Raw genomic sequence first — 24,512 nt, 5'->3', positions numbered from 1 at the left:
TGAAGTTATACATTTCTGTCTGTTATCACCCCTTCTTTCTCCCTACTGCATACAATTCGGGTAAAATTGCAGTCTTTTTTGTATAGAGGAATGTGTTAGGGTAAGAATGAACAAATTGTTGTACTCTTTCTGTAATCTTTGGAAGATATTCCTGCCAATTTTCATTTCTTTTTCTCTGACATCAATAAATTTGTATAATGCATATGTATTATTTTATAAATTATATATATTATAATGTATAATTTGTATAAAAGTTTGTGTTTTTAAAACTTTTAAAAGCTTTTAAAATACCTTTGCACATTTAGCTGTTGCAAGCCTGATAGTCAGGACAATAAAAGCACAATAACGCATTGAAAGTTGAAAGTAATGCAATGCTATCACCTATTTCCCATTTTTAGAGGGTGTAGACCTTGTTAAAAAAAAAATCTCAATGAGGATTCATTCACCCGGATGGTACTGAGCACCTCAGTTGACTTATATACTATGCTGTGAAGTTATAAGGTACCATTTTCCGACACGGTGACTGAAGTAGCAGCTCTAGCCAGCAGAGGGAGCTTGGCATCAAAGGAACCGTGCAATGATTCTCAGTGAGCAACTGCACTTATTATGTACTGATATTTATTTCTGTCGTTATATACAGAGTTTGTGTGTGTGTGTGTGTGTATTTTAAAAAGGTACATTGTTCAAAACAAAGATAATTAAAAGGCACCTCTACTGTCCTTACCCTCACAAAACAGCCTTGTAAGAGTGGTAGTTGTCCACATTTGCTACATAATAAATAAGGAGTCTGGAAACACTGAAAGAAATCTTTGTTCCTTAAGTTTTTCATTGCAAATGGGATGAGACAAGGCACCAAAGACAGCCTTGACACAACGGTATCATTATCGCTCTATCTCCATCTATCTATATAAAATTTGGCATTTAGGCTCTTGCTTGGGCATTAAGAACATAAGTACAGCCCTGCTGGATCAGGCCCAAGGCCCATCTAGTCCAGCATCCTGTTTCACACAGTGGCCCACCTGATGCCGCTGGAAGCCAACAGGCAGGAATTGAGAGCATGCCCTCTCTCCTGCTGTTTCTCCCCTGCAACTGGTACTCAGAGGCATCCTGCCTTTGAGGCTGGAGGTAGCCTATAGCCTCCAACTAGTAGCCAATGATAGACTCCTCCTCCATGAAGTGATCCAAACCCCTCTTAAAGCCATCCAGGTTGTTGTCTGTCACCACATCTCGTGGCAGAGAATTCCACAAGTTGATTATGTGTTGTGTGAAAAAGTACTTTAGTTTGTTGGTCCTAGATTTCCTGGCAATCAATTTCATGGGATGACCCCTGGTTCTAGTGTTATGGGAAAGGGAGAAGAATTTCTCTCTCTCCACTTTCTCCACACCATGCATGATTTTATAGACCTCTATCACGTTTCCCCGCAGCCGTCTTTTTTCTAAACTAAATAGCCCCAGGTGTTGTAGCCTAGCCTCATAAGAAAGGTGCTCTAGGACCCTGATCATCTTGGTTGCCCTCTTCTTCACCTTTTCCAGTTCTACAATGTCATTTTTTAGATGTGGTGACCAGAATTGTACGCAGTACTCCAGGTGTGGCTGCACCATAGTTTTGTATAAGGGCATTATAATATTAGCAGTTTTATTTTCAATACCCTTCCTAATGATCCCTAGCATGGAATTGGTCTTTTTCACAGCTGTCGCACATTGAGTCGACACTTTCAACGAGCTGTCCACCACGACCTCAAGATCCCTCTCCTGGTCAGTCACTGACAGCTCAGATCCCATCAGCATATACTTGAAGTTTGGGGTTTTCATCCAGGTTTTTCATTAGTGATGTGCCCAGACTGGTCCGGAGACCATTCTACAGGCCCAGACATGGGCGGTTCGGTTCAGGTGATTCGGGGTGGGGAGGTTCCTTTAAAAGCAGGGGGAGGATTTACTTATCCCTCCCACCGCTTTCCCCCTCTGGCGCCCGTAGTTTTGTTAGTATTGGGCGGCAGGATACTTCCCTGCTGCCCCTTCCCTCGTCTGGCTGGAAAAGGCAAAATAAGCCTTTTGCGTGCACACACACGTCGCAGCCCACCACCAGCACCGAGCAGCCGGAGAGACACAGCTGCCGGCCCGCGCACGCCCAGCTCCAGCAGCACCAGTTGCCGGGAGTAGCGCTGGATCTCTGGGCGGAAGTGGAGGAATCGCCTCGGGAGAAGCCACCTCGTCATCGGGGCGCTCCTGGGAGGGAAGCCCTGCTGTGTTTCCCGTCGCCATCGCCTCAGCCACGGTGGGGGAGAGAAAGTGGGCACGAGAGGCTGAGGAGTCCGAAGGAAGGGAGAAGAAGCCTGGGCGTGCGTGGGCAGCTGTGTCTCTCTGGCTGCTCGGTGCTGGTGGTGGGCTGCTGCAGGCTGGGCTGTGATTTGTGCGCGTGCGTGCGCACGCAAAAGGCTTATTGAAGCCTTTTCCAGCAAAAACTAACAAAACTACGGGAGCCGGAGGGGGAAAGCGGCAGGAGGGGGAAAGCAGCGGGAGGGGTAAGTAAACTCTTCCCCCGCTCTTAAAGGAACGCCCCACCCCAGTGCCATTCCGCAGTTCCCTGCACACCCCTATTTTTCATTCCAATGTGCATCACTTTACATTTGCCAACATTGAACCGCATTTGCCACTTTGTCGCCCACTCCCCCAGTTTGGACAGATCCTTTTGGAGCTCTTCACAATCAGTTATGGATTTCACTACCCAAAAGAGTTTGGTATCATCTGCAAACTTGGCCACCTTGCTGCTTACCCCTGCTTCTAGATCATTGATGAATAAATTAAAAAGCAGCGGTCCCAGTACAGATCCCTAGAGGATCCCACTTCTTACTTCCCTCCATTGTGAAAACTCTCCATTTATACCTACCCTCTGTTTCCTGTCTTTCAACCAGTTAGCAATCCACACATGTACTTGTCCCCTTACCCCATGACCGCTAAGTTTTCTCAGGAGTCTTTGATGAGGAACTTTGTCAAAAGCTTTTTGGAAGTCCAGGTATACTATGTCAACCGGATCACCTTGATCCACACACTTGTTGACACTCTCAAAGAACTCCAAAACATTCGTGAGGCAAGATTTACCTTTGCGGAAGCTATGCTGGTTCACTCCCAGCAGGGCCTGTTCTTCTAGGTGCTTTACAATTCTATCCTTGAGGATGCTTTCCATCAATTTGCCTGGAACGGATGTTAAGCTAACCGGCCGGTATTTTCCTGGATCACCCCTGGATCCCTTCTTGAAAATCGTTGTTACATTTGCTACTCTCCAGTCCTCCGGTACAGAACCTGATTGCAGCGATAAGTTATATATTTTAGCAAGGAGATCAACAATTTCACATTTGAGTTCCTTGAGGACTCTTGGATGGATGCCATCCGGCCTTGGTGATTTGTTAGTTTAGTTTTTCCAGACAGTTTAGAACATCATTTCTCGTCACTTCTATCTGACTCAGTTCTTTAGCCACCATCCTCGAAAAGCCTGGTTCAGGAACAGGTATATGCTCAGTATCCTCTGCTGTGAAGATGGATGCAAAGAACTCATTTAGCTTCTCTGCAACCTCCATATCCTCCTTAATAATCCCTTTCACTCCCTCATTGTCTAACGGTCCAACCGCCTCCCTGGCAGGTTTCATGCTTCTGATGTATTTAAAGAAGTTTTTGTTATTCCCCTTGAATCATTTAGCTAAATGCTCCTCAAACTCTCTTTTTGCCTCTCTTATTGTCAGCTTCATTTCTTTTGCCAGAGTTTGTGTTCCTTTCTGTTCTCTTCATTTGGACAGGCCTTCCAAAGTCTTCTTCCCTTTTATGGCTTCATTGACGATACCAGTTAGCCATGCTGGCATCCTCCTGGACTTAGTGGTACCTTTCCTCCTTTTGGGTATACAATCTAACTGGGCTTCTAGTATTCTGGTTTTGAGTAAACTCCATGCTCTCTGGAGTGAACTGACTCTGATTTTTCTTTCCACCATATACTTATTTTGGAGAACTTTCCTCTTCTGAAATTTAAAATGTCTGTATTAGACTTCCTTGGTGATTCCCCGCCCGTAGGTATGCTGAATTTGATCACACTATGATCACTGTTCCCTATGAGTCGATCACACTGACATTATGCACCAGGTCCTCGGTGCCACTCAGGATTAAGTCCAAGGTTGCCTTCTCTCTGGTTGGTTCCTTTCTAGGGCACAGTCATTCAGCATATCTAGAATTTTGACCTCTCTCTCATTATCTGACTATGAATTTACCCAATCTATGTGTCGGTAATTGAAGTCACCCATTATTACTACCTTGCTTCTCCTTGATGCCTCTCTAATTTCCTGCTGCAACTCCCAGTCACTATCATCGTTTTGATCGATAGCACATCCTCAAAAGCAGATTTCCTTTCAGGCCTTGTATTGTCACCCACAGGGTTTCTGTGGAGCACTCCAGTCCACCTAGATTTTCTACCTTTTTAGATTTTATGCCTTCTTTAACATACAGTGCTCCTCCACCTCCACCTCCCCATCCTTCCTATAGTTTTTATACCCAGGGATAACAGTGTCCCACTGGTTCTCACTGTTCCACCATGTTTATGTTATGCCCACTATATCTATTTCTGTGTTAGCAGCCAAGCACTCCAGCTCACCCATCTTGACTTGGATGCTTCTGGCATTGGCATATAAGCACCTATACACTGAATCTCTCACCTGATGTACGCTATCTTTCTTTTGACTCTTTGACCAGCTGACACAGTCTCCCGTATGCTATTTATGCGGTACTGCTCTGTCCCCTTCTGTTTTATCTGAATCCTTTGCACCCTCACACTTTAACGGATGGCATTTGCCAAACCGGATACTGCCCAGTGCCTGTCGGCTATTCCCCAGGCATCATTTTAAAAGCTGCTCTGCAACCTTTTTGATTTTAAGTGCCAGCAGTCTGGTTCAATCTTGGTTCGATGCAGCCCATCTCTTTTGTACAGGCCTTGCTTCCCCAAAAATGTATCCCAGTGCCTAACGAATCTAAACTCCTCCTCCCAGCACCAATGTCTCATCGACACATTGAAACCCCTCAGCTCTGCCTGTCTCACTGTACCTGCGCGTGGAACAGGTAGCATTTCTGAGAATGCTACCTTGGGAGGTCCTGGACTTCAATATGCTACCTAACAGCCTAAATTTGGCTTCTAGGTCCTCCCAACTACATTTCCTCACATTGTTGGTGCCAACGTGCACCATGACAGCTGCCTCCTCCCCAGCACTGCCTGCATGATGTCTGCAACCTTTGCACCAGGCAGGCAAGTCCCTGTGCGATCAACACGCGGGTCACAAACCCATTTCTCTATACGTCTAATGATCGAATCACCCCCTACAAGGAGGCCCCCACCCCCTGGAAGAGTATCCCCTGTACAATAGGATATGGGTTCATCTTCCATGGAAGGGGTCCCTTCTAAAGAAGCATTTCCTTCTTCCTGACAGCAGAGGAGCTATCAGCCCTAGAGTGGGATGCCTCTACCACATCCCTGAAGGTCTCATCTGCATGCCTCTCTGTCTCCCTGAGCTTCTCCAGATCTGCCACCTTGGTCTCAAGGGAGCAAACTTGTTCCCTGACAGCCAGGAGTTCCTTGCACCGAGCACACAACCATGACTTCTGCCCATGGAGCAAATAGTCATACATGTGGCACTCTGCAATACACAGGGAAGTGCCCCTTCCTCTGCTGACTTTCTATCTTCATACTGGTTTTGTTGGCTGTTTACAGTATTTAGAGATAGTTTATTAGAAGGATATGTCTCAGCTGTAAAGGTCAGCTATTTAACTGTCCAAACAGCCTTTCTCAAGAATATGGGGGGGGGGGGGATTTGTACTTACCTTCTCTTCTCCACCGGGCTCCTTGTGATAAGACGGGCTTATTCCAGGCTCCTCCGCACACTTCCTGCAAAACTCCAACGTCCTGTTTGCTATCCCTGTTCGCTATTTCTCGGGCCTTCACCATGTAAAAAGTAGGCTTCCAACTGAGACACAGGATGTGGGTCAAAGGAATGTCAAAGGAATGTGGGCCCTCCCACAGTCCTAGCTAACTCCATCCCCTCCAGGCAGGGACAAACAAAAACACTGGAGTTTGCTAGCCCTGGCAAATAACACATACAAGCACACAGCCTAGGTCTTATCCCTTAAAGAGAAACCAGCCCCTCAAAATCTCCCCTTCTCCTGTTAGTTAGTTTGAAGGGCTGGAAATGCTAGATGTTGTTCTGTTTAGAAAAGCTTGCTCACCTCCTCAAGCTGCTGCTGCTCTTCCCAGAGTAGGCTTCAAACTGAGAAACAGGATGTGGGTCAAAGGAATGTCAGACAAATGTCAATAATTAGACAAAAAACAATTTATCATGGCGATCATAAATATATGTGGGCTATACCTTCAGACTACAGGTGGGGGCTTATACAACTGTTTTCTCTGCACAAAAAACTAGATGTCAGGGAGAAGGGCTCTAGCCTAGCCTTATCCTGACATACAAGTTTTCTATGTAGAGTAATTATTTGGTATAGATAAGCCATCTGTCCTGGCAGACCCCTGCTTATTCAGCAAAGAGACACCTTTAAAGTGGCGATTCCCTTATATTTAAGCAGGAGGAGAGTAATTGCCTTTACCCAACGCCAGTCCAGCACCCCTTCCGTGGCTGTTGCTACCATCTACCTTTTGTTTCTTTTTAGATTGTGAGCCCCTTTGGGACAGGGAACCATCTTATTATTTAGTTTTTTACATAAACTCCTTTGAGAACTTTTTTTGAAAAGTGGTATTTAAATATTCATAGGAAAACAAACCAAAGAAAAAGTAGTAGTAGTAGCGATTCCATGTGTAGCCTGCCCAGACATAGATTTTACCACCTTTGTGCGAACTTGGTGAAACTAGCAGAATCAAAAGCTTGAAAAAATTAATATAACCCTGGCTTTCTTAAGCACAATTAGAGTTAGCAATTTATTTTAAATAAAACAAAGATGTGATTCTCAGGATTTTACTGAAACAGCTAGATTCTGTTTCAGTTTAGATGCTATATATTCTGCATTCAAGTGGTGGCCAGAAAACAGATTTCCACAATCCCTTGACCCTGTACCTCAAAGAAAAGTGCAAAGCTGTATGCCTGAACTATTCCAGTAGTCCACAGGGGGTAATAGAGGGTAAGAAGAGCCAGTCAGCCACACACACACACACACACACACACACACACACACACACACACACAAATAAAACAGAGAGCCAAACTTTGGGAGAATGAGCTCTGTTCCCATTTAGGTTGGCCCTGACACAAAAGGATGTTTTAGGAAGCTGGCTTGACATAAGCCCTATTCATTATTTATCAAAATGAGCACAGTATACCTAAGAGGACAGGGGAATGGTAGCATGCCATCTAGCTGTACCCTGCAACACCTAATAAGTTCTTAATGCCTCTAGAGTGTTATTCATGCATGATCAAAATGGGTAAAATGTGGCCAGAGAGCAGGAATGGGAATGTGCCAACTGGACCTAGTGCCATAGCAAGCCCCCATCCCACAGGTTCAAATCTTGCCTCTGCAGACAAGCACTAAATCCAGGGAGAACATGGTTTGGCTATGGAACATGGTGGTACCAGGGCTAGCTAAAGGACCAGAAATTCCTGCTTCCCCTCTGCCCAGGGACATGGTGTCCACTTTGCGAATGCATGAACAACACTCTATAGAGGTATAAAAAATTTCTCCAGTCTGAGTTTCTGGCTCCACCAAGGGTATCTGTTTGCAAGCATATATTGTTGAGAAAATGTCACCTATGGAAGAATACCATAACCAAAATGTAAAAAATCTTCAAATTTAGTTTATTGAGACATTCAGCTATGTCTGTCAGTCTACATCCAAATTCACTACTAAAAAATAAAATAATGTCACATTTCACATTAGGAACAACAACAACTTCTGAGGAAAACAAAAACACATTTTTGAGCCAAGCCTAGTGTATAAATAAGTGACTAGTTCCTTTTCATATCAAAATTCACATAAAAAATGGCCAGCCCCCATCCCTCCCCCAATCCCTAGTTCTACCTGAAAGCCATGATGAATGTAAAAATTTAAATACACACACACTGTTGTCAAAAAAAAAAAAAGAGGAAAAAAAGGAGAAAAAGGTGCAAATCTTATCAACAGTTTTAGGAGTGGCATTTGCGGCATTTGATCATACAGTTTATGTACTCATTCCCAAAGGTGCAAATATTGCCAGGAGATTAATACTGCTTTAATTCAGCTGCGAGAAATTAAACACTACACAGAACTGAACAGCACCGAGAGGCTTCAATCAGTTTCCTGAAACTCCTCCCACATCTCTCCTGCACCCATTGGTGGAGTTGAGAGAGTTCACTGGAGCTTTAATTTACTTCACACAGCCCACACTGTCCTGAACGTTCGTTAACAAAAAGGTCCCTAAATATTAAAGTGTTGAAGACTCCATCATAAAAAGTCAAGAGTTGCTATAGATTACATGAATGCAAACGCCCTACCCAACATGCCCAAAGCACCACACCCAAGATACTTAAGTGCTGCCCAGTTCCAACACATCCACTGTTCTTACATCCTGATTTTTCACTTCAGTGCCATACAGAATTTTTACCAATGATCTTTATTGAGCTCGAATCATTGAAGACAGATGAAGCCAATGGATTCAAGCACACCTCTTTTGCCCTTCTATTTTATTCTCCCTTCTCAGTCTACGCAACACTGTTTATTCTCACCTGTCGTTCTCTGCTCCCTACCCTAGCCCACCCCCATCCTCATGTCTTTGCCAGCCTTCCCTCCCAACAATATTCAGTTTTGATTTCCAGTTTCTGCCCTTTTGTAATGCGGCAGCAGCTTCTAAAGTAGTTCCCAGTGGATTATACTGGCAGCCCTGTAACCAAGCAGCTCACAGAAATCAGCATAGGATATTATAAATACATTTTGGCCAGCATTCTGAGAGTTAAACTTGTTCGTGACAATAAAAGAGTAGGATTCTGTCAGCCAAGTCAGAGGGCCTTGGAGTGCTTATCCTAGCACCCCCACCCCCTTGTTCAATTCTGGATACAACTCCCTAGATCTCTGGTTACAACCTCTTCTTGTTCTTCAGCCAGTCCTGCTGTGGTGATTTTCTCCTGGTTGGCCTCACTGGAAGATGCATCATCTGGATTGGCAGGACCACCCTTGGTGTCAAGTTGCAGCGAACCTAATCCTTTGACAGGTTGTACATTGTCAACAGTTTCACCTCCTGCTCCCTCCTGGTGTTCTACACCGAGCATTTCAGTTGCTTCTTGCTGAACAGTGTTTTGCTCTGCACCAGGATTTGGCTCTGCTCCTAGCCCGGGAGGCTGGGTGGGATTTTTAAGTTGGCAATGGCACAGGGGGCAGGTTTCTTGCACATATAGCCATTTCTTAAGGCAGCCCGCATGAAAGAAATGGCCACAAGGTGTGATTATAGCAGATTTCATGTCCTGAAAGAAAAAGGCACAAGTATTACACAATATCCAGCCACAAATGTATCCTCCTGAGGCTTCCCCAAAGCTCAGCCAGGCCCAGATTAACTGCTAAAAGCACGCCATTTTGACACAACAGTCTACCTTCAATTGTCATCGTGTTCATATTCACACTCAGTTAATACCTATCTTTGTTAGTAACACACAAGAACAGCAACACATGAAGCTTGATGCTTCATTCTAGACCAGACCTGCACAGTATAAGGCGCAGGGGCCTGATTCGGCCCACGGGGACTTTTCTGCTAGCTTACAGGTAGGAATATCCTGCAGCAAAACAGGAGCCATGAAGAGTTCCTGGCCTGTTGAAAGGCAGCAGTGGCTCAAAAAAGTTGGCTGTTTGAGGCCACATGTCCCCTGACCCCGGGCTGAAGCCCAGACACCACCCCTCTTCCCCGTCACCTCTTCTGCTGATTCCAACCTTCTGCCCCCTCACTTTCATTTATATTTGTAATAATTAGTTTTAACGTAATAATTCTTCTTGGGTGCGAGCCACTCCAAGGAGGGACCTGATGAGCTCCGGAGACTTCACTTTCTTGGGCTCAGGTCTGGCAGAAGCATTCCAATGTAGTAGGGCTTCTGGTCCAGCTCCAAAGACAGACCAGGGGTGGAACACAGAACCCATTACCCCTGGGTTCCTGTACATGCAAGCATACCTGTAAGCCATGGCTCAGATTTGCACCCTGGTCTGAAAGCTAGAAATGGTATTGTCCACAAAGTCTGTTTAATATACCACTTACACTCAGGGAACGTTTGAATTATCAGCAGCCTTTGAGTCCACCAAACATGGTATACTGTGTCTCTTGGGTACTGAGACTGAGGGCACTGATTTGGAATTTCAGTCCTACAAAGTGGTGCTGGAGGACTTCTGCTTGACCTCTTGGCCATTGCCTATGGGTTCAGTTTGGGCTCCCATGCGGTTTAATATCTATGTGAAACCGCTGGGAGAGGTCATCAGGAGATTTAGGCTGAAGTGTCATCAATTTTTGGGGTGTTTACCAATCACCCTGGGTCCGTTTCATTAACAACCAACAAGACTGGCTAGCAAAGGAGACTATCACAAGATTATCACAAAGGAATTTAACAGTCCACTCTAAGAGTGCCTTAAGAAAGGCTACTGTGAAGAAAATGCCAGAACAAGATTGTCAACCTCTCGTTCCTAATAAGCAATCTGCGATCCCTTTCAGATAATGTCAGTGTGAAGTCTTTAATAAAGTGTTCCCAGCAGATTCTGGCTTTGAGCAACATCTAAACTACTATTTACACAGAAACCTACTTCTACATTACAAAATTACAATTGCTACAAAATTACAGATGCCACTCTGTAGACAACAACAGTTTCTACCACTTGAAGAGTAATCTCCCTTTAATCCCATTTTACAGAGACAAGCCTAGTTCAGAGGCAATAATAAATTGGGAAAGGTTTAGTTTTAATGCTGCTGTTTTAAATGCTGCTAGTGTTGTTGTTTGATATGTTAAGTTTTGTATCATATTTTATCGTTGATAGCCACTATGGGTGGCTACTGTTGTTTGTTTCGCAAGGCAAGATATAAATGCTATTCATACTTGACATTTCTAATTCAATTCAAGACAGAAACTCAGCCCTCCCTATAAGATAACCACGAGAAAGAGAGGAGTCCACTCCATGGAAGTTCTGTTTAGAGAAGTTACATACCTGGTAGCAGATGGCACAGATATCATTGTGTTGTTCCAACTGGTCTTTGGTAGCAGTGGGCAGTGACTTGATCTTATTCACAGCATCCCTGCGGAGCAGAAAGCTTTTCCATCCTAGCTGAGCACGAAGCCACACATTGTAATAGGAGTGAATGAAGATGATCATTGAGCCCATCACAGTCCATTCTCCAAAGATGGTCTCAGACACACCGTAGGCCACAACACAGAGAGCCACCAGGAACTCGAGCAATCGATAGGTGCCATTCACATAGTAAATGACATCATCCATGTTTTCTACTGGCTCTTTCCTGAACTCCTCGACCATAAACAAAACATAAATGAAAAGCGTTCCAAGTACCTGGAAGCAGAAAGAATTGTACCATTTGATTAAAGCAGGCAATGCACAAGACAAAAAAATCTCAATATTATATTTGGCCTGATCAGGAACTGAACAGGTCCCTAATCCAATAATTCACCTCCATAATATTAAAAGGACATTTGAGTCTGTCTCCCAAAATCAGGACTTGTAAAACTGAAAAATAAGTGAAGGACTGCATATTTCAATGTCAAGAGTTTCAGTATAAGCACATTATTCTTTTTATTTATTTATTTCCAGATTTGTAGTCCACCCCAAACTTCCATCTCTGGGCAGTTTACAACAACATAAAACAGATTCAAAAATGAAAGTAGACAATTTAAAGTCACAGACAAATTAAAAAACTTGGGAGGAAAAAAAAAAGCCTTTAAAGTCTTTTTACAAGTTGTCAGAAATGGGGAGGCTCTTATTTCAGCATGGAGCACATTCCTGAATCTCGGGGCAACAACAGAGAAAGATCTGTCTCTAGTAGCCACTAGATGAGCTGGTGGCAATGGCAGACAAACCTCTCCAGATTATCTCAATGGGTGGTAGGACTCTTGGCGAACAAGACAGTCTCTTTAATGCCTAGGGATGAAGCTGTTTAGGGCTTTATAGGTTATAAGCAGCACCTTGTATTTTGCCTGGAAACATACTGGTAGCCAGTGTAGCTCTTTTAGTATAGGGTCTCTCTGAGACGACCTAGAGACCAACCTGGCTGCTGCATTCTGTACCAACTGCAGGTTCCGAACTATGTACACAGTCTGGAGATTACCAGCATATGTACCACAGTTCTGAGGTCGTTTATAGAGAAACAGAGGCAGATAGCGTATCAGCTGGAGCTGACAGAAAGCACCTCTGGCCACCACCTCAACCTGGGACACCAAGGAGAGGTTTGGATCCAGTGGCACTCCCAGACTACATACCTGTTTCTTCTGGGGAAGTGTGACCCCATTCAGAACCAGCAGATCAAAATAGTCTCCGAAGTTCCAACCCTGCACAATAAGTATCTCTGTCTTATCTGGATTCAGTTTGAAATGGGTCTAGATAATCATTTTCCTCCAAGACTGCCTGCAGCTGGGAGGCCACCACCTTCTCAATTACCTTGCCTAACCCTGGAAGGCTGGAGACTGGCCTATAGTTGCTTAACTCTTGAGGGCTCCAATGATGGCTTCTTCAGAAGAGGTCTAACGATTGCCTCCTTAAGACAAGAAGGCATCCTGCCCCCCCTCAGAGAAGCGTTTATAATAGCTACCAGGCCTTTTACAACGCACGCCCCCCGCCCCACTAGACTGTATAAGCCATGTTGGACAAGGGCCAAGAGAACAGGTGGAAGGCCGCACTATTCCAAGCAGTTTGTCCACATTATTGCGAGTCACAAACTGAAACTGATCCAGTCTAATCACATAAGAGGAGTTGTTCAACACTTACGCGTCATACACTGCAGTAATTGTATTATTATGTATTATTATACTACAGTAATAATAAAAATTATGGCATCCTTAATATCCATGGGTGTAATGGTTGATATTTGAGAGAATGTTTATCTCTGCCATTGAAATCAATGAGACTTAGAAATCTCAACTTTGGCTGGATTGATGTAGATATGCTTACAGTTTGACCTGGTTCAGATGATAATCTAAACCACGATTTAGATTATTGTCAACGAACTGTGGAGAACTGCAGGCTTATGCACTCTTCCTCCTCCTCCATGCGCAAGGGGAAGCTTCTGTTCCCTCTTTAGAATAAACCACAGTTTCCTATAATGTATGAACTGTAGGAATTGTGGTTTGTTCCAAAGCTAGTTAGTTAATACAAACCAGGATCAAATTTCCATGATAAGAGTGTCTCTCTAAACTGGAACCTCACTGGGACACCTACTACAATTTTGTCATCTGTACTGTATGAACAAACCTGTGCTTGGCTAGAAACACAGGTTCTTAAAAAGCACTGCTCTTTAAGACAATGAACAGACACATGGGTGGCTATTTAAAAGTAGTTCCGTCCAGTGTTTCCTCTAACAGGGATTCCCAGATGTTGTTGACTACAACTCCCAGAATCCCCAGCTGCAGTGGCTTTTGCATGGGGATTCTGGGAGTTGTAGGCAACAACATCTGGGAATCCTTGTAAGAGGGAACACTGATTCCATCCAATCTTTCCAATAACAGCTTCCTCAATTTTATATCAGAACTTGTAATATTTTTGCACCTTGCTGCAGACCTTGCTATTTCACAGGAACTAAAAACCATCAAAAGTGTACAAGAGGCTATTCTACCTTACCTGGAGGGATGTGAGAATGCTGCTAGAAATGATGATTAGCAACCAGAAGTCCATGTGGAAAAACTGACAGATCATGTATGCCATGTAAGCTGGGAAGACTAGCAAGAACAAGCACAGGCTCACGGCACGAAAATGCTTCCAAAGACTCCTGCAAAAAGTAATTTTAGAACTGTCTTTAAACCTCAGAACTGGTTTATTAGGCAGCACCCTCTCCTGATGACTCTGGCCGTGACTCCTGCCAATTTTTTTCACGCTAGGCAATTTCCCCCCTCAATATATTTCAACAATATCCAGGTATGTTTCTCAAACTCCTTTAATAGCCCATCCTCCTAAATAAAGGCAAAGTGTGCCGTCAAGTCAATTTCAGCTCTTGGTGCCCACAGAGCCCTGTGCTTTTCTTTTGGTAGAATACAGGAGGGATTTACCATTGCCTTCTCCTGTGCAGTATGAGATGATGCCTTTCAGCATCTTCCTATATAGCTGCTGCCTGATATAGTATCACCGGGAATTCGAACTGGCAACCTTCTGCTTGTTAGTCAAGCATTTCCCCGCTGTGCCACTTAAGGTGACTATCCTCCTGAATACTGAGATTTATTTCCCCCCTGAACTTTGCTACCATAAGGAATTAGGACAGTGCTAATTATAGCCACCTAATGGCTCAGCAGGGAAGAAACTTGCCTAGCAAGCAAGAAGTTGCCAGCTCGAATCCCTGCTGGTTTGTTTCCCAGACTATGGGAAATACCTATATAGGACAGCAGCGATATAGGAAAATGCTGAAAGACATCATCTCATTCTGCGTGGGAGATGGCAATGGCAAACCCCTCCTGTATTCTACCAAAGAAAACCACAGGGCTCTGTGGGCACCAGGAGTCGACACTAACTCGACAGCACAACTTTACTTTACTAACCTAGCCAATCAGGCCAAGATCAATACTCAGAGAACAGATAGGTAAGTGTGTTGTAGTTCCTTAGTCCTTTAAATAATAATAAGAAGGCTAATCAAGGTGTGTGTGTGAGTGTGTGTGTGTGTGTGTGTGTGTGTGTGTGTGTGTGAGAGAGAGAGAGAGAGAGAGAGAGAGAGAGAGGACAATTTTGCTGAATAATCACCATTTTGCTTAAGATCTTCATCTCAAGTTCACAGAATGTTTCAAAAGTTTACTTGAGCCACAATGAACATCACACATGCGGAATCTATTTCACCTCTTGTGTGTAGCACACTAAGCCCAGCTGAGAACTTATCTTCCATTTAGAAGTGTCTTACAAATTGTATATTAAATACAAAGAATAAGATTATATCCTAAATTTACCTAAATATTGGTAAATTTTACCACAGCTCCCTGTGCCCCATGCCATCCTGTCCCAAAGTGTCTCCCAAACCTCAGGAGCAGATTTTCAGGGGATTGCTAATGGAAAATCATCCCTCCTCACTTGTGTGAATGTGGGAACTGCTCCGCAGGATAGGTGGCTAAGCTTACAAGGCAGATGCAGAGTACAACTCAAACACAGCCTTCTAGAAGGAAAATGCTTCTAATTATGAACACTGCCTTCAGCAGCTCACCTATGTCCCCTACAGAACAGATTAACCCTAAGGTTGCCACAGTGAACAGACAGAACAACATGGGATACAAGCCATAGTGTAAACAAAACATAAACAAAAAGTGGGGGTGGGGAAGAAAAGCTTAGTGGGCTGGCAAGGGAGGGGGGGGGGATAAAAGCTTAGCGCAAGAGCTCTCTTCCAGCATTCTACAACTGGATACACTATACAGGGAGAAAAGGAACATGCCAGCTGGTGCCAGTGCACTCCATGGCTACCCCCCTGCTCTCCTCATGTTCGGTGCTTGTCTGCAGAGGCAAGCTCTGATCATGGAGAACGTTTCTGCCTCTGATCTGGAATGCAGGCCTCCCAGCATCCCATATCATAGGACACACTTTCCTGGGTTCAGTGCCTGCTTCAGCAGACAAGCACTGAACAGAGGGAGAGCAGGAGGTGTGACTTGCTGGTGTGCTCCTGTCCCCTTCCTGGATGTGGGTATACTCTGTCCACTTTCTGAAGTATCAAAGAGGCCAAGGTTCCTTGGCTTTCAACAGAAAAGCAACCTTACTCCCCCACCCCCCGCCCTATTCCATAATTCTTTCTTCCTGAACTTCTGCTACACCTGTTTCCATTTGCACTTTTTATTAGTTTGCTTATTCGATCCAGGTTATGTTTAATATAAAGCAATGATAACAGCTGAATGATTTTGGAGCAATCAGTTGTCTCCACCCCCTTGCCTCACCAGCTATGACAGAGCAACTACATTCAGGCTGTACTTGCACTAGGAAAAGGGGCACCTTCTCCTCTTAGCACTGCTCAGCCTCCCCAACACACCACACAGTTAACTGCATTGACAAGCACATTACTAGGGATGTGCCTGAACTGCGGTTCAAGCACTTTTTAAACAAGGGGAATGGGAAATTTGAGAAAAAGGAGAGCAAGTCCTTTCCTGCTCTCTGCCGCCCCATGCAGCTTCCTGCTGGGGCGGTGTGTCCCAATAATCCCCACGTGGTGGCAGCACCCACATGGCGCCCACGCATTCATTTTGTAGTCGTGCTTATTACTTGTGAATGTGATCAGCCTTCCATTTCAACAGATGCGGGAGGTGGAGTGCTCAGATAGCTTCCACAGCATCATTATTATTCAGTAGCATGGTCATGCTGCTTCATACTCATGACCTAATTTACTGAAGACAACTAATTAAATGATTTACACACTCCATTTCACCAAAGGAAATATTAGGAAAATATATGAGTGGAGACTGAGAAAAAGAGCAAAGTCCTGGAAAAACACATTCACAGCGCCAAGCTAAAGTTGCCTCTATCTAGAGGGCTTGCATACTCCAGAATCAATCATACATGGAAATATGAAGGTACAACATCTGGACCTTACATTTTTAAGCACGTAGCCAAATGTCATCTCCAGTCTTTTCCAGATCTTCTCTCCACTAACTGTTTTTGAACCTGGCAGAGCTGAGTTACAAGCTGCTGCCACCAGAGCCAATTTATAGGAGTGAGGAAGGCATCCTGCAGCTCTGCTACTCCCTTTTCCCTTTGCTAATAAATTTAGCATTAACATGCTTCAGACAGCATGTGCCAGCCACAAGTAACCTCTCAGCAAAACAGACTTAGTGGATATAAATAAACCTCCTCTTATTCACAACACACACAGGTTACACAAAAATGAGGAAGACAGGCAGCACAGAAGACTGAAAAGGTACAGACACACATCTCACTTCAAACAAGTGAATTGGACTTTGAATAACAAGCAACCCCAAACCAGTTTGGGTCCTAATTACTTCTTACTCAAATAAAAGAGTATTAGGCTCCTAGTCTCTATATTTAAAGCATGTGCTCTCTGTCTCTACTTCCACATTATTAGCTTCTGCTGTTGTTCTCGTGCTCTGATCTATATCCAGTCACTTGCCATTGGCCTATTTTGTCCCATCCTTTGAATCGCATCTTGTGCCTTCTTATTTTCAGAGCTAGCTCAAGGTGTTATATGCATTTTATGCATCCAGCCACCCACTATATATGACAGGCACTGAGCAGTAGTAATAATTTTTTTGACAACATGGAATTATTTGAATAGCATATTTATGTTTTCTTAGAATATGGCTTGCTTAAAATTGCTGAGGCATAAGATGTTAAGGATATGAGTGAGTTATACCTATTATCTGTATATCTATCTGTGTCCCCCTCCTTTTATAGGTGCAAAGAAATCATCTCACGATCACATAGGGTTGGTTCAGAGGCAACACAAAAGCCATGGACTGGCACTAGAGTTTTTAAGGAGCCTCAGGCTTGCATGCTTCCCACTTCTACTCCTCATGTGGCACTTTGCTCCCCCTTTCCTGCATTTAAGACAAACTACAGTTTGCTGTTTTGCCTGAACTGGCAAAGTATGGTTTGCCCTTGCCTTTGATTGGAAACCAGGATCAAACTATGCTTTCTAATACTGGTTTGCAGAGCAGGCCCAATCATTGCTTGTTGTTTGAACAAAATGGCATTCTGTGGCCATTTGACTGTTTCGCAATAGTAGAAGAGGAGGGAATCACTGTGTGCAATGTGAGGAGGGATGCTCAAGCCTGAAGATCCCCAAAAGATCACAGCACCAAGCTATAGTTTGGCATTACATATGAACCAGCCCACAGTCTGCAACCCACAATTCAGTAAATTTATTACCAATCAACAAACAATGGAAAAACAGCTGTTAGGCGAGCTGTTGAAAATGCATGGCTTACTTGTCTCTTGAAGCTCCCAGAGCTAGAACAATGGGATCCGCAATTTCAAGCATAGACTGCAGGATGGATGCAACCACAATGAAGAGGATAATACTGAGCAGGAAGGCCCGATGGACAACTTGCAATTCAATCAAGCCAGTCTGCACAGCTAGGATCAGAAGTGTGACTCCTTCTGTCATCCCTCTTTGTGTTTTGAAAAAACAAAAACAAAACAAGAATCAAAGTCTGAATACTAACGATCTTGACTCAGTTTTAAATCATGTGAGTAACACACAACCAGCTTCCAAAGGTTTTTGTTACAGCAATGTGTTTTATTCCTTTTGAATGTGATCTCAGCTGGTGGCTAGTAGACTCTGGATATGGGTTACAAGCTGCCAGCTCCTAATAAAGAGTGGTTTTGAATTCAAACCTCTGTTGATAAACTCACTGGGTAGGCACTTGGGCAAGTCAGCATCTCTTTCATTTGTAGTTGCTCTATCCTACTTTAAAGACTAGGGAGAATTAAACAAAACTATACACATTAAGTAATATATAACACTGGGACTGGGAGATGTTTTTGTACATATTGATCTTCAGCTGAAATGCTCCTGGATAACTTCTAAAGTATTCTATCTTTGGCTCACTTTAAAGTCCCATTTACTTACTTACAGGCAGAAACAAAATGACTGAACTCTCTAGAGGTCACATGCACAAATGCAATAAACTCCTATTTTTATGCTACACCATTGTTGGAGAAAGGAAACTATTTTAAGCTGTTTCTCCCTGTAACTTACACAGGCTTTGGGTCTGAAACAAAATTACTTCATTTAGCAGGAGAGAAAAAAGCCACATACACAGGAGGAAAACAATAATAGGCAATTGTGGTATGAAAAAGAACACAGGTTGCTGTTTATTAAAATGCTACCACAATGTTTATAGAGCAAAAAAATGTAGGACCTGGCTCTAAGGCACCTACAGTTAAAACTGGATAAAGAGACATGAGGCAAGGGAAACAGACTAGGGTTACACATCAAGATGGTAAGCAAAGATCCAGTATTAGGAAGAAAAAGCAGGAGAAGGGATGCTAAGGCAAGCCCCGTGGAAGCATTCTGTTTGTAGAACTTCAAAAAGGTGAGAACAACAAATAGAGAAGGGGCAGATGGGGAAAACAGGTGGAGCAGAAGGAACACTGGCAGAGAAATGACAACCAAAAGAGGGAATGCCACTAGTGTATACAGAACAGAAAAATAACGAATCAAGGAATAAATAATGGAGCCCTAAAAACGTGGAAGGAAAGAATATGGAACAAAGAGAGATACAATTCTTACACAACAGAGTAAGTAACTAGAGAGATTCAAAATGCCCTGTGTTTTCCTTGCACAATCCCAGGACATGCTATATTTGGCCTAGAAGGGCAGACAAGGCTTCTTGTGTGGTTGTTTTTAAAATACTGCAATGCTGTGTTCAACATTTGCTTTGGCCTAGCCAGCATGGCTCAGTATGGTGCTGGTTTGCATTTACCTATTCATAGCTGGGTCATTCATGAATGCTCGATAACCTTGTAGGTAAAACTTGCAGAGGGTTAGGACTCCAAGTGCAACGAAAGAGACCGTGAACACCAAACCCAGAAGAGAATAGGGAGTGCTGCAGCATTCTGCAATACTAGAAAGGAGAAAATAGAGCTAAATTAGAATCTTGGAACAATCAGATTCAAAATCATGGCTAGAAAAGCAAAATGTGAGCATTTTCCACCGATGTTCTTCAGTTGACTTGTCAATCTGAACAATAGAATTTTAGAGTTGCAAGGACCTTGGAGGGCTTCCAGTCAAAGTAAAACCCCTGTTCGGTTCAGGAAACTAGTATAGCAGCCTTGAGAGATGGCTGTCCAGCTGTTGAAAAACAACTAGTGCCAATTGCCTCCTCTACAAGTGTCAATACACTTGCAAACTAATTCTAAATATGTTTAATTTATATGTAAACTAGTTGGTGAGGACCACTGTCAACCAGGCAAAGTCCTTTTGCATAGATTACACCTATAGGAAAGTTCAAGAAATTAAATATATGTAATATAATTTTGTATTAATGTGCTTGCAAAAAGGGGAATAAAAGAATAGTTTGGAATTTGTAGGATTTCAACTTCATTCTACTTAATAATGGCCATATATCGAATGAATCAAAATCGAATAAATAAATATATGGTAAAGTTGCATCATAGTAAATTTGAATCTGAGAAAGATCTTCTGCTTCTCTTGGTTATGATGTCATTTTGGAATTATTGATCTGATTATTGAGTGTTAAAAATCTGTTCAGAACAATAACAGTTAAAATTTCTAACTGGTATTTGTAGGTAATTGGGAAGCATGATATTCAGATGTGTGTGTGTGTGTTTGTTTACATTCTGGTGTAAAAAGTAGCACATTCAGCCATTTTAAGTGGCGGGATTGTTCATGCTAAATTTGGTATCTGTAGGCAACTGGGAAGTATGTTATGCAGAATTACTTAAAACATATATTTTTTAAAATTTTCAACAAGCATATTCCAGTGTAAAAGGCAGTGCATTCAGCTAATTTCAGTGGCAGGATTTTATGTATGCAAAATTTGTTATCTGTAGGTCATTGGGAAATATGACTTGATTTCGCACATTCTTCAAAATATATGATATTTACTCAGAATGAGTCTTAAACTCTTAAAATGCATAGCAAGTGGCAATGCCCATCAACTGGAGATACAAAGTTGGATCCTTTCAGTGTGCACCTTCAGACAGCACCATCTAGGGGTGCTGTTTGCTTGCATTTAAAATCAATCATTGTCCAGGGACAAAAATGTTCTTGGGGTAGCTCACTGACATTTCAATCAAGGTAATTCCAGAAAGCTGCAAAGTGAATCAGATGGATTTGCTACATTAGGCCATATACAGTATGAAAATAAGCTATCTGGTGGTGTATCATTAAACCTAAATGGTGTATATACTATGCTTCTGCTTCCTTCTACACAACTACAGGTGTGCATGCATGAGCAAAAGGATGGAGGTATACAAGCTTAAGTTGAACATAAAAATGGAAACTATCATGCTGTGGTGCAGGGTCTGGGCCTCTTTTGGTGTACAGCCCTCTAATCTCATTTAGTTTACATTTACTTCTGGTTCACACAATATCTCCTCTGTGTTACTGGGAGTGTAAGCACTCCCAGTGTGGTAACGTGGAGGAAATTCAGCAGCACAAGACAATCCAAAGTCTTGTTTCTCTTTCAACATTGTATTTCCGTTCTGCACACTGAACTCTCCATTTCAGTTATGCTTTTTGAGGGCAGTTCTGAAGAACAGCTGCTTTTTAATTCTCTAACCATAAAGATTGTTTTTCTACTGACTTGAGCACAGCACATTTTAGATAAAGGGTGTATTAGAGTCTTGTATGCTATTGAGAACTGAGGGATCACAATGCCGGAAAGAATCCACACAGAACCGTGCAATAGGCTCTTCCCCTGAGAAGAGCCTATTGCATAGTTCCGTGTTGATTCTTTCCAGCATTGTAATCCCTCAGGTCTTAAGAGCATACAATACTCTAATATACCCTTTATCTAAAGCCTCTGGGAAGGATTGGATGCATAGCCAAGGATTTTTCAGGCAGAAAAAAATCTGGTTACTACAGTTGCCAAAAGATTCATGCACATGCGTGGTCTCTGTCTCTCTCTCTCTGTGTCTCTGTCAGCCTTTTTTAGAGCAACTTCACTGGGGTGGGGGATAAAAGGAAACAAAAATTCCCAAGTTAACAATTCATTTGCAGGTGACAACAAATCTGCTAAGACCCATTGTCTCTGAAGGAGGACATGGCAACCTTTGCTGCTCATGCTGTGACAATCAATAGTGAATGGCAAGAGACTAGAAAGAGAGATGGGTTTATTGCCCGCCTCACTGAGAAAATTCCAGAACATAATGGGACAAGGCGCCTGTAACATAATTCCCAGGACAAATATGTAAACAATTGCATATTTGCAATTGCCTATCCAACTTCTACCATTCTTCCAGCTCAAAGAAGTGGTGGAAGGTTTGTAGCAAATCAGGCGCATGGATCTATTTGCATAAGGTTTCATGCCACATGTTTCACTGGGCACAATGAGTGGCCCATCATGCTTACAACATCATTTCCAGGATGGGGCATGTGTAAACCAGGTTATAGTTGTCTTCACTGGTAGGAAATAAATTTATTAAGCCTAAAAGGAACAGACTGACCCCAAAGTGGCAACTGCCAGTTTACAGAAGCCAAATAGTTACCTTGTTAGGAAGAGAAAGAGAAGCCTCTCCCTAGAGGCAGGTTGATCCCGTGTGCTGAAGTAAGAGTAGATCTGAAGGGCAAACAATACAAGCCAGAAGACCATGAAGAGAACAGGGACCACCAGCTGGTTCCATAAGGACATTCCCAAGGCCAGGAGACCATACACTTCAACCACCTGCATAAGTCAAAAAGAGAAGATTACATTTCTTTCTCAAAATCTGAATATCAGCAGACATATATAATAGATACACAATGCACTTATAAACCACTTTTTGCCAGGTGGCCTGCTGTATAGCATAAAACACATATTAACATATACAAAATGTCTATAAGCAGTGGCCAACATCCAGACTAAGGAAATAGATGATGCAGAGAATGCACAGTACAGTCATCCCTCGCCAACCACTAGGGTTCCGTTCTGGCAAAACCTCACCATTGGCAGATTTGCAGTTGACGAGGCATCAAAGTCTATGGGAAGTAGGGAGTTAGAGTAACGGTGACTGCAAAAAGACCTAAAAAAAGGACACCCCCCCCCAAAAAAAGCTTAAAAAAATAATCACAAAAAATCCTGTAATATCACCAAGAGTCACCAAGAAGAATGAGCAGATCAAACCTCTGGAAATTTTTTGAACCCCACCCCCCAAATCACTCAAAGGCAAGGGACAGCAAGAGAAATGAGCAGGTCTAACCACTGAACCACCCCCTCCCCAATTGCTGGACCCCTCCCATCACTAAAAAACCTCGCCAACCATGGATACTCTGGTTGTGGTTGGCAAGACCAGTCACAATTTCCTATTTGCATATACTCAAAACTGCGGTTGGCAAGGGATGACTGTACATGCTTTGGGGTAGGGGTGATTTTCAGTCTACCCTTTGTTCTGAAGCCATGAGCCCGAAGATATTGAGGGTTGTGCAACCCCTGCAGGGACATATTTTCAGGGGCTGCAGCCTGCTTCAGAATGAAAGGAAACTTGATGAAAATCAACCATTCCCTGACACACATGCCAAGCATTCACTACATCAGTGCTTCTGCAGTGCGTCTATATGTATGTAAGCCACTAAAAGCAACAACAAAATCAGTAGATGGACAAATGAATACACTGACTGATTATATATGAGGAGGGTGAACCAGATATTCTCTCTTACTCAGAGGCTTGTCTGGAGGAGGATTTTCAGGTATTCTTAACTCAAGAAGAAGGATAAAAGGCAAACCTGATGATACTATTTCAACACCTTAAAAAAAGTCTACTAGTTGTTTTTGCTACTTTCTTGCTCACAAATCATTTCTAAAAGTTAAAGAAAGTAGCGGTTGTCATAAACCAGAGACATCAGAGTGTTCCTCCTTATGTAACAGTTCACGATACAGCTACCAGTATGTGTGCATAGCAGCCATCCTGATAGTTATGATTTGACCCTTTAATGGCCCCTAAACAAGCAGCAACTCTCACCTTGCTGTGGCAGAGAGGCTGAATGGGCACATTCGCCATGTAAGGGAGGTTCGAAATACCTTTTAACTCAGTGATGGCTCTGTGAAGAGGATTAGTAGTGGATGACAATGGTGTAATATGGGGTGGGAAAGCAAACAAGAGGCTAACACATCTATCCCAAGTGACTAAGTGAAATGAAAGCAAATAGCTTCACACAGTGCTTCTGTGGTCTGCAGTTCAGTTATGACTGTGGCAATGCAGATTACTTGGGTGTTTTTGAGCAGAATTAAAGCCAACTTTGGGCAAGACGAGGCCAGTGTTGGTACGGAAAACATATGTCAACTAGCCTTTACTACAGTGGTGTGTTTTGGATTTTTTAAAAAGGAAGGGCCACCATTTCTTTTTGGCCTATCTATATCTATTACAGGTGTGCAGAGCTGTTTGAATCAAGCCTGGTTCAATTTGAACTGGCCTTGTGTGACCGGTTTGAGCTTGAACCAGACCAGATCCCCCCAAAGAGGAGGCCAATCCGAGTTTGAACTAAACCAGACCAGGTTTGACCAATTCAAGTGATTTGCTTGTAAAAGGGAATCCGGTAAAGATTCCACTTTACAAGCAAAGGGGGATTTCCCTACCTAAAAAGGGGTTGGGGGCGGCTGAGAGACCACCTACCGGCTGTGGTGGCAGCAATGGTTCCCCTCTTGGCCCTGTTGGTGCTCCCCTCACACTGCAGGCAGCCCGTTTTCGGC

General features: G+C 43.2%; 1 protein-coding gene across 1 annotated transcript in view; it reads right to left on the bottom strand.

The window, feature by feature from the left end:
• Positions 1 to 7,802: 7,802 nt before the first annotated feature.
• Positions 7,803 to 24,512, bottom strand: part of RNF145 (ring finger protein 145) — a 104,510-nt gene continuing 87,800 nt past the window's right edge. Inside the window, exons 6-11 of the mRNA XM_053297539.1 lie at positions 22,336 to 22,511; positions 19,587 to 19,727; positions 18,087 to 18,269; positions 13,810 to 13,957; positions 11,176 to 11,532; positions 7,803 to 9,461 (exon numbers count right to left, since the gene is read on the bottom strand). Coding sequence (XP_053153514.1) covers positions 9,045 to 9,461; positions 11,176 to 11,532; positions 13,810 to 13,957; positions 18,087 to 18,269; positions 19,587 to 19,727; positions 22,336 to 22,511 — 1,422 coding nt within the window. The 3' untranslated portion in view covers positions 7,803 to 9,044. The remainder of the gene's footprint in view (positions 9,462 to 11,175; positions 11,533 to 13,809; positions 13,958 to 18,086; positions 18,270 to 19,586; positions 19,728 to 22,335; positions 22,512 to 24,512) is intronic.

Source organism: Hemicordylus capensis, chromosome 2 (genome assembly GCF_027244095.1).
Source record: "Hemicordylus capensis ecotype Gifberg chromosome 2, rHemCap1.1.pri, whole genome shotgun sequence".
Taxonomy (NCBI): Eukaryota; Metazoa; Chordata; class Lepidosauria; order Squamata; family Cordylidae; genus Hemicordylus; species Hemicordylus capensis.
The sequence above is the reverse complement of the archived record's forward strand: the minus strand, read 5'-3'. Positions and strand labels throughout refer to the sequence as shown.